Source organism: Rhodamnia argentea, chromosome 5, assembly GCF_020921035.1.
Source record: "Rhodamnia argentea isolate NSW1041297 chromosome 5, ASM2092103v1, whole genome shotgun sequence".
NCBI lineage: Eukaryota > Viridiplantae > Streptophyta > Magnoliopsida > Myrtales > Myrtaceae > Rhodamnia > Rhodamnia argentea.
In genome coordinates this window covers 10375246-10386268 of record NC_063154.1, presented here as the reverse complement: position 1 = coordinate 10386268, position 11023 = coordinate 10375246, and the positions used below count along the sequence as shown (strand labels likewise).

General features: G+C 40.2%; 1 protein-coding gene across 2 annotated transcripts; it reads right to left on the bottom strand.

Moving 5' to 3' along the window:
* Positions 1–1649: 1649 nt before the first annotated feature.
* Positions 1650–10459, bottom strand: LOC115747506. Of its 2 annotated transcripts, none has more exons than XM_030683690.2 (10): positions 9975–10459; positions 7517–7937; positions 7285–7421; positions 5993–6106; positions 5816–5899; positions 5558–5737; positions 4951–5101; positions 3947–4107; positions 3747–3873; positions 1650–3595 (listed from the first exon to the last, which is right to left on the bottom strand). In XM_030683690.2, the coding sequence occupies exons 2-10, from the start codon at positions 7832–7834 to the stop codon at positions 2096–2098; spliced, it is 2772 nt and encodes a 923-aa protein (XP_030539550.2). In that variant the 5' UTR covers positions 7835–7937; positions 9975–10459; the 3' UTR covers positions 1650–2095. The 2 variants fall into 2 exon arrangements, with proteins under 2 accessions (XP_030539550.2, XP_030539551.2); XM_030683691.2 differs by having other exon boundaries at positions 5558–5734.
* Between the last annotated feature and the right edge of the window lie 564 nt (positions 10460–11023).

Sequence of the window (11023 nt, the reverse complement as noted above, 5' to 3'; positions counted from 1 at the left end):
ACCTTTTAGATACAGACAACGTAAACTAGAATTGGATTAACAATGAAGGGGGCATCCTGGCATCCCTCAAGCGCGTGAGGACGACAAGAAAAGAGGAGGACAAGGAAAGGAGAAGAATCCGACCAATAACATCCATATGAAAGGCAACGTCTCTGAGGGAACTACATGCATCGCGAGTCTTATGATGCTTTTCACTCGCATTCCCTCGAAGAGTCTCAGTCAACCGCCCGCCTCGGCTGGGCCTCTTGCCCGGCGAAAAGGCCTTCGAACCACCCCGGCCGAAGTTCTAACCTCCCATGAGGATCCCTCACCCTCGTGGTTGCGCAAGCTCGCTTTGAACTTCGCCACCACTCCATCGCATTCCTCATCCATCCTCAAGGCTTTCGCGGCCACTAGACAGCGAGACATAAGTCAACCAGGCTCGTCTCCAGGGATAGGTTGCTTTGTTCACCCCGTCACTAACCTGAAAGGCATGCAGGTTTTCACGCCCCGTTTGTCGTCCCAGTCATTTTCGGCCCTTGTCCACAGTCGTTTCGGAACAAATTAATTGCCAGAACTTCGACAGTGAGTCAGCTGCTGAGATCAATACCTATTGTCCCCGGATGCGAAATCCCCAGTAACCTGAATCCTAGCCTTCACGGGAAGGATAAAACTAACTTTCGCGAACAAACTTATTATATCAGGGTCGTACCACATTTTTTATCCATCAAGAACGTAAGAAAGTTCATCATGGAACAAGAAAGTCATCTATAGAATTCTAACATAAAGACTTCGTTTTAGTTAAAACAGTGGTGACAGGCAAGGGCGTGGCTGGTCGTCGGATGAGAACAGCTAGTCCCATGCCCATGCGCGCAGTGACACGCCTGGTAAACTTGACTTAATCGGAAGGCGATAACACTTAGTGGCGCCTACCTAGAGGGTCCAAGCAGAGCGACGCCGAGAAATGTTATCTCAGGAAGTCAAAAAAAACTTCAAACGTTCCAAAAGGAATCTGAATTTGCCAAAGCCAAGGTCAAAACATCAACCAAAGCAAATGATTCAGCCAAAGCTTTCTTTCGGAGGGAAAAGAATGTCATCTTCATGGTGAGGAAAAATGAATGTGGAAAGGTGAAAAATCTTTTATGTCATTCGATTGCCAACACATGCCTAGTCATCGTAAAATGACCCAACATTTTGTTCGACCATTATAAACCCTGCTCTCTAGAAAAGAGACTTTCAGATATAGGGTATCACTTGTCGCATGATCTTAATTTGCGAGTACTTGAGAAATGGCACAGAGACAATCATAACCAACTGAGAAATACATACAGCGAAAGAGAAGAGAGATACAAATGCCATAAACTAGGAAACTTATCTGACTAATCAAATGATAAAGAGTAAGAGTTACCTCTGTTGGGGCCTTGGGAGCAAACTGAGCAAATCGTCATTCAAGGAAACAAACATGAAACAACACAGGTTCGATCAGCTCACTGCCTACATCATCAACTAGGCCGAGAAACTAACCAGAAAGGTTCAGGTTCCTCAGACATTCAAAACATTCCCATATCTGTACAGGCACTTGGTTACACTTCCCAAAAGAAGACCCACGATGGATCAATTTGCAGCTCAATCAGGAGCAGATTCATAAGCATTTATGGAATGGGGTGAGATGAGCAATTATCGGGCCGTATATCAGCAATTCATTATTCCAGGAATCAATGGATGCCAAAATTACAAAGATGAACTCTTGTGGAGAAAGATGAGAAGACCGAGACAGAGACAGAACAGAATCACAAAAATAAGGCTCAATTATCCTTTTCCCATGTTCGAGATGCCCGGAAAAATTGTCCTACCATAAAATTTTTCTCTCAAATGCTCATCTAAGATCTAGCAGCTAGTTATATACACTGTGCTGGGTTGGCTCTTGTATGGGTATGTACAGAAACCTATCCTGGATGGTTTTATCCAACACCTGCGGATCTTCAAGATCTCGCAACTTGTTGCTCCTATAAACTATCAAGTCAAAACTCTTGCTCTACAGGCATCTACTTCTAATGGCTTCTTGGGGTCGCCTTCTGACATTTTGTGAGAAATATAAAGGGACAAGACTCTGTTGCTATTGATTCCATGAACCCAAGAACGGTTTCCCCATTGAGTCGTTCAAGCTTGAGTTCTGATGTGGTAAGTTTATCCATCCAGTGTCAGTAGGCATGAGGGAAGTAGCTGGTTCCCGCCTATTCATGTAATCGAGAGGATGGGCTGCAGGAGGTAAAACATTACTCATGCTGGGCATAGGCCCGCCCACCAGAGCATAATTCCTTGAAGGAATAAACTGCTCGGCAGAGCCAATGGCATCATAAGAAGTGCCTGATGGACGTAGTTGATTGCAATGTGACAAGACACTGTACAAACCCTGATCGAGATTGCTTGCACTTCCAATACTCTGACTTGGTGCACATACTGTGCCTGAACTGGTCCAGCCTCCACGAACATGACGTTCACCAGAAAACCAGTTTTGGCTGGACAAATCTCCACCAATTAGAGGGGGTTGGAGAGTGTCAGGCATACGAACAGGATTCACAGCCCAATCTTGCACATTGACGGGGAGCACTTGCTCTGGCCTCTGGAATAAATATCTGCCTCCATCAGGGAAAATACTGTCAGACATATTTTGCTGCATGTAAAGAACATCGTTTCCCGTCTTTTGTACTTGCTCCAGGGGCATAGATAAACTTGACTGCTGATGGAAGTGACTGGGAAACCGAGAATCTTCAATCAAAACACTGTTTGACGGAGCAAAGTGTAACTCTGTAGGTTTCTGCTCTTGACTGTAAGACATCATGTCCTGGCCCTTAAGAATAGATTGGAGAAGCTCATTTTGGTCTGGGTTTGGGTAGGATTTCAGAGAACCCTCGTTTGACTGTTGATGCAAGTTGCATTCAACATCCATCCAGTGCCCTCGTTGGTCATTATTAACCGGCGTATGTGTGAGTTTCAACTCACTGGAAGAGGTGCCCTGAGGGCCTGTATTACAATTATAGAAAGGGTGAAGCATGCTTACTGGTTGCCAGATGTTACCACCACCAGAAGAAAGAGGAAGTCCCTGACCAGCCATTATATTAGTGCGGCTCAAGGTTCCCGAGAATGATCCATTGTGAGGACCATTATCTGATCTTGAAGTTGCTCTTTTATCCACAGACCCGAGATTCAGATGGTTAAAATCATGGCAGTCAATGGGTGGGGCAATCTCCTTCATAGATGTGTTGTGGGAAGACACATGAACAGGACTTCTGTCTCCATGCACAGTAGAAATATTGTCTACCGAACCAACATCTTTTAGATCATGCACAGGACCACAAATAGGCTCTTGGTCATCCTGCGTAATTGATGCAAGGCCAGTGGCTTGATCATTTCTACTATCAGGGGAAAAGTCAAGTTCCGGCTCTTCATCATTCTCCCCATCAAAAGCAAATTCTGTTTTTGTGTTATCATTTTGGTCCTCAGAGGAACCAGAAAGAGACTCTTTCTCATTTTCCATGTTGAGAGTGTTATGTTCGCCATCAACATTTTTGTCCACAGACACACCCTCAGAAGTTTCTTCCTCATCCTCAACACCCTGTCAGAAGAAAACACATCATAATAAGATTTTTAGCGCAAAGTTGCAGAAGTTCATGTTGGGGTGAATTCCAGAGAAAATAATAGCTCTATGTGAATGTTTATGTACATGATTGCCAAAAATGCAGGTAAAAAAGGAGGACAGTAAGAACCTCTGCAAAACAATCTACCTTTTCGTTAAGTTCTTGCTCCAATGCCCTAACCATACAATGTTTCTCCTCTTGCAAGTTCCTCCAGCTTGCATATGTAGAAGGGACATCTTCTTTTGCCAATTGCACCCTAGGCAAAAGCAGATTTTCAATATATCTATACCAGGAATATAAAAACTGAATCAATAACTTAAATAACTCACCAGTGTTCATGCAACTTCTTCCGCTCCTCTTCTACAAATACTTCATATGGTTGTATATTGAACTCATCAAGATTGCCTAAAAGTGGTCTGAGTGACTTGGAGTGAATGGCAGCACCAGATCGCTCCATGCTCTTGGCAAGTTCATGCTGCTTCTTACTGATCTGAACATTTTAAACGAAATCATCAAATGACAAGCAATAGATTTAATGTGCGAAGGATCGACCATATGACTAAGTTAATGTTAGAAGGACCAAAAAAGGTGAAGACTCTTTTTCATCATGTGACGATGGCCAAACTTGACTCACATGCTCCTTGATCAAGTAGATAAACATAGACAAAAGAGAACTTCATATTGTTTGGAGAGTGCAAATGACCAAAAAAACATGAATAGAATACAAGCCAACTCTAGTAAATTTTATGGTTCATAGCACAAATCATATGCAATGACAGACGATTGAAAAGAAGATTTTGAAGGTGGGAAATATAACAGATTCTCATCATGTCACCTAATCACTTAAATAAGAAAGAACATCAAAAGGACAAACTATGACATAGCTTGTAACAATTTTCCACAAAATTCTAACATTCGTACTAGGAGAAGCTTAATTAATATTTAAGATTAAGAAGCATTGCTCCGAAGCATTTCGACATGATATTGTTCAAAATATGTTCAAGGTCCCCTAACAATAAAGAAAGACTGAAGCTAAACAAGATAACCGAATCCGTGCTCATAGCCAGATAGTTCGAATGATAGAAGGGAAAGTATCCTACGTTTCTGGCTCAGTGAAACCTGAGCTTGGCAGCACTAATACATGATGCCTGACTCTGGCCGGAACAGGGGACATGGAAGTGCTTTGAAACTTCACATGCTTTACACTACTGATCAACCAACAGGTAAAAGAATTCTCAGAGCCGGATATAAATGTGCCCTAATTAAACTGATTCACTCAATTTCCAAGTTGTGGCCTTTTTACCCAGTCTCCCTAAGGTAAGAAATTACTGACCTTGATGAAGGACATGTATTTGGCTCCATCATTGTAGATTATACTACTTTTGCTTAGCTTTTTCACTTTCTTTGGCTTCTTTTGCGCATTAGGCACATTATCAGAGACAGCAAGTGAATTACTGGTTATGCCCTTGCCCTTCTCGCCCATCCTGCAACCACAGGTCTCGTGAGATTCATCAATTATAAACACACGTCTGTGCACATGACCCCTCATAGAAGATATTTAAGTAATCACTGACAAAACGAAAGTATCACGTCATTTCACATATATGATGGCTACAGGTTATTGTTGGAACAGTGGAAAGAAACCAGAAACAATCTGAAAAAAATAAAAATAAAAATAAAAGAGAAAGCCGAATAAGAGAAACACAACAAACTACAAAACTGTACATTAGACCAAACAAAAGAACCAAAAGAATTTAGAGACCGCACTTCAGAACTTTCAGGAGAGTCACAACTCACCAAGGAAGGCTTTTTGTTTGGAATCACACTATCATTATCATAAAAGTCAACTCAAACAAAATAGTAGATTCTTCTATCAACCTATCTCCCTCAGGAAGACTTAAATGCAAACATCACAGAAACTCTATGCATGGATCAGTTACCTCTTCTTTGAAACGACACCCTTCATAACAGCGGATAGGTGCTTATCACTGTTATTTGACCTCTCATCTCTGTCCCATGACGAAAATTCAGATGAAGCAGAGACACTCTCTTCAAGTTCACGAAATATGGATCCATTTGGAGGTGATGAGAACTTTTTTCCTGCATTCTTTTTGGACCTGCTGAAAGCAAAAGGTATATTCTCAATTAGATGTTGTCATCGTCAATATGCGTATAGAAGATATATGAAAGAAACGAGCCTAGGGATCTTCTGAACAAATTCCTTTTCTGGGTCCTTGCAGCTTTCCCAACTCTCCTTCAGCTTCACCAGGCATCCTATAATACTGCAAGGGGAAAAACAATTGAGATGTCAATGCGACTGTGGTCTAACAAGCAAAATACTGAAGACAAAAATGGGTTGACCATTTTTTACATACTCATTGTGATATTTCTTTAACTCTGAGTAGTATTCCTTCTTTTCCGCCTTTAAATGCTGTTCACGTCTAACAACTGCATCAGGATGCAAATTACCTGATTGAAGTGAAGCACCCCTGCAGTCACAAGTTTCAGTAGGAGCTCAGAATCAGAGAATCCCCAACTTTCAATTTAAAGGAAGGAAAAGGTCAAACTACCAGACTATTTTTAAATTTCCTTTTTGTTAATTATGATGGATTGGGGGTGATGATACTTGAACTCAAAAGCACAGATGCAGGTAAGGCAGCCCAAATAACTGGAAAATTTTAATGAGCAAAGGAAGAAATAAACAACCTTTACTTCATAACCAAATGTCAGGGAGGCATGAAAGGTACTATTGGATGATTAAGTGATGCTCAATACAATGAGAAAAAGATCATTTCATAAACAGGATAAAAAATTAAGTTGGATAACAATATGCAAATAGCACTCTTTCACAAAGTCAAAAGTTTCAACAAGCCCTATCAAAATATAGACATTTAAAAGTCAACAAGCCCTATCAAAATACAGACAGTTAAGCCAAGCCCAAAAGTTAAAATTGCCTATTTGAAGTCTAAGAGAAAAAAAATCCAATCTAAGAAAGAAATTTTCTTCTAACACACAGGAAGGACAAACTACAATCTCACAACGTTTTTTCATCATAATTCAATCGAAACTTCTTTTCCTTATACTATTCCTCTTCTGTTAATGAACAGTGCTCATAGAATCCGCTCTGCTCAGAGATGACCTAGTAAGGTCTCCATTTGGTCAATCCAACAAAGAACCTTCGGCACGTACACAAAGAAAAAGGACTCCCTCCATATATGTGGATTTTTAAAAAATGAAAGAGGTGACTGCTCCAGCTGTTAAGGAAAAATATCAAACAACTAGGAGAATTTCTTACAAATCCCAAAAGACCCGACAGTCAAGTTTCATTGCACAAAAGGTATTCACGATGTAGACAGAAGACACAAGGTTTGGTGTAGAAAAGAGGACAACCTGTAACTGACGCAGTTACCTAAAACAAATTATTACATATCAAGAATACCTGGTTGGGCTATAAAACAATGTAAAGAGCAATCGCAATTACAGATGGGTATGCTTTTCTTGAAGACAGGAAAGAGGAACATGTCAGAAATTGCACCATGCCAACGTGGAAGAGAGCAACTCTTTATGTTGGACACTGGACCATGCCACAAGCACAAAGCGCATCAATGCAGAATGGTACTTGCAAAGAAAATAATTTTCAATTAAAATATTTCAAATCAATGCTAACCACTTGAATAAAGGATTTCCAAAATGGAAGTTATCTCCTGAGAGCACTGATTTAACAACTTCCTTTGCCTCTGCTTCTCTAGGGAGAAACTGCATCAGAAAGTTTCTCTCACTTTCTGATAGACTTCTTCTCCAAGCCTGCAAGTTCCAATTGAAATGCCTTAATAAGTTTCCAAAGTATCTGAACATGCAAAAGTGCAGGCAATTCACATGACCGCATTATATGAAGCTACCTCCTGGGAGAGCACATCCTTCAAGTTCTCCAAGTCAAATATTTCTCTCGGGATATCAAAGGCATCAGCCAAGATATTGTGACCATGCGGCAGAGAATCAACAAACGGTTTCAAATCCCTCCAACTGATGCCAATTTGTTCCTTTTTAGCGATAACCCTCGCTTGGTTCACATCCCACTGAAGAGATATATGGGACTTTGTGTTTAATCCATCTTCTACTAATTCCACACGTTTCCTTTTTGCCCTAGATTGTCCACGCAAAGTGCTATCAACATTAGCAGCACCATTTGACAGCTTTCTTCTTTGATTAGCAGCCATCACAAGAGATAATGTCAAAACAAGACCACGAAAGACATCATGCTAGCTAGAGGGAAAAAGCTCTCTTGAAACATTGAAGGAGTATCTTCCATCCACACGTACTCTGAAATCCATGTACAAAAAGATTAAATTGCCAGACAGCAGTTAACAATAGTTTATGATCTTATTGCAAAGACAATTATATATAATCATCATTTTAGTATTTGTAGCAATTTATAGAAATCTACAGTGTAACCTAATTACAAACACAGATGCTGCACAAAAGATTCACAATAATAATGAAGAGATATATAAGGATAAAGATTGACTGCAAAGCTTAGAAACAGTGTTCAATCTGTCAAATTTGGGCGCGTTTATTTGTTTATGCCTCAGTGGAAGCAAAAAGCTTTCCTACCAACATTTAATATATTAATCAAATTTCAATCAGTTATGAAAAATACATGTGAATCCACGTGTCAATGTTTTTATACAGCAAAAGTCTCAAGTGTAACAAAAAAAAAGTAGATGTGCCTTCATTGCAAGATTTGGATTAAGCAAAAAGCGAAAAGCAGAAAGTAAAAGTCGAGTCTTATAAAAGACGCCACTCTACGAGGGAAGTCCTCGGGTCGAGTCTTTGCGAGTTCATCCCAAAGAAAGCGAACCCCTTCCTGGTCCCATTCTTGTCATTTACTGAGCCATTTTGATAGAAAAAACTTCTGATTTGGATGAATTGGAAACATCTCTTTTCCATTTCTATTTGCCCAGTTCTATGGTTAATTCTCAGACATACATGACAAACTTGAAAAATGAAATACCCAACAAGCCAACACCCTACGTGCTTTGGCTATCAATCAACACCAATACAGATGCTATTGCACAATCTACATTAGAATATTTCCCGTCTCCAGTGCCAAACAAAGGATAACGAAGATCATGTATCCTTCAAAAGGATGCCAATACAGAAGGAAACACTACCATGCCCACAAAGTAAAACATTATGCTAGAAAAGCACAAATATATATATATATATATATATATATATATATATAGACATCCAGAAAAAGAAAATGCAGCCAAAGAACTGAGGCTATCATAGGTTATATCCAATGACCCACAAATCAACCAATCATTCCTCAAAAGGCATGAAAATGAAAATGAAAATGCAGATCAATGTAATTAAACAATTTAAAATGCACAATTTTGTAGCCCCATTATTCAAGTTTCGAAAAGCGATCTTTCACAAGATAGCAACTGAAAGTGCACTTGGCTAGATGAAGACCAAAATGAAGTTGTTATACTGAGTATATGTGCCAGGAGATCGCTATAATTCTTCTATCATTCACATTTTTAAAGAAAGTAATATATTGCCTTTCCCGACTGATTAAGGGGAAAAAAAGAAAAAGAAAAGAAAAGCATCCATTCACAAAATCCTAAATTGGACATTGGAGTAAATGCACCACTCTAGAATATGCCTTTAGACCATAAATGACACTGTAAACTGTACAATCCACGCAATGTGTAGATGGATATCATGAACCTTTGAAAGAAGTCACATTCTAAGAATAACCGAAACAAGAGTGGATGACTAGATAATTGGGGGAAACAAACTCGTCAACTCCATCTGAAAAAACAGTATAAAACTGAACCTTTCACCATGGATACTTTATTATATATGCCAAAATGGTTAACCTAACCACCCTTTGCATGCTTTAAGCAAAAGTTATTCCTACCATATTGCAAAGAGACTAACAAAACGGCATTTAATCATCAATCAGCAAAGCCTCAATTAAGTCTTCCACTGCATACTACTTAAAACAGCAATACACGAAAGTCCACCTCAATTCACCGCTTGCTGAATTTGTTGTGAAAGGCTCGATTAAATAAATGTCAAATTGGAGCATTGCATCCCTCATACGATACATAATTACATATAGACGAGGAAATACTACCAAAAATGTTAATTGCGAGCATAAAAAGTAAGGATTCAGCAATTTCCCCAAATTCAACGAAGAGAAGTCATGGGAACTAAAATTTCATAAGGAAATCAATAAAAAAAAAAAAAACATACACACAAACGACCGACGGATATTGAGCTCCCGCTTAAAAATCAGCGAGCAAGTGAAACCTAAATTCGGGAACAAACTGAAGCTCCCACGAGTACCTCTCAGCAAAAATCGATTCGTCGGGACTCCGGAAGACGAAACCCTAGAAACTTGGCGGAAGAGCCCCCGACCGTTTACCCACGAAGCTGAAGCCGCGGCACGCCGTCGTCTTCCGCAGGCAAAAAAAAAAATCGAATGAATGGATGAATGAAAACGCAGAGAGCGAGGGCGCAATGAAGCAACAGAGAAGAATCCGCGTTATCCAATTCGGACTCAGAGGAGAGAGATGAGAGAATAGAGAGAGAGAGAGAGACGCAGACCACGAGAATATTGCAGATAGAGATCGAAGGCAGGAGGAGCGATGAGCGAGGTTTCTCGGAACCGAACCGAACCGCCTCCTTAGCGCGCGCACTCGGCTCGGCTCGGGCCGTGGCTCGCCCCCGGCGCGGTGCGCTCGTGCCGGTCCGGTTCGATCTCCGGACCGTCAAAACCGAAATCGATTGCAAGCTAGTCTTCTCTTCACGAATTGACCTCTCTCTCTCTCTCTCTCTCTCACCATCCCATATCAATGCAAATGCAAATTTGCAAAAGAGAGTGAGCCTTTTGTAGGCGTTTTCCCCTCTCTTGTCCTCCTTCCTAGATGCAAAAGAAAAGGGATTCAAAAATTGGCTAAACGCAGAAATGCGCGCTCTTATTGAGTATACTAACCGATCGGTTGGTTTCATAGATAGTAATAAGCGTAACACTTGCCATTTTAAAACGAGCTTTTGGTATGTCATTAATTTTCTTCATCCTACTTTTTCGATGACAGAACGATGTGACGGTACATGAATATTTTGATGTTGGCATATCTCGGAATGACCTACTAAACATATACAATCATCCTAGTCATAGATTCGTTGGAGTCCAATTCGGACCAGATTTTTATCATGGCAAAAAAGGAAATATCGTTAGTTATGGAACAGAGAAAATTACCAAAAAATCTTAAAATATATTGAATGAAAGTCAATTCAATCCTAAATCTTTTAAGGTTTGCCAATATAACCCTTCCAACCAATTTTTGGGCAGCAATCACTAGAGGTATCAAGCGGTTGGATCAAGTCGGATT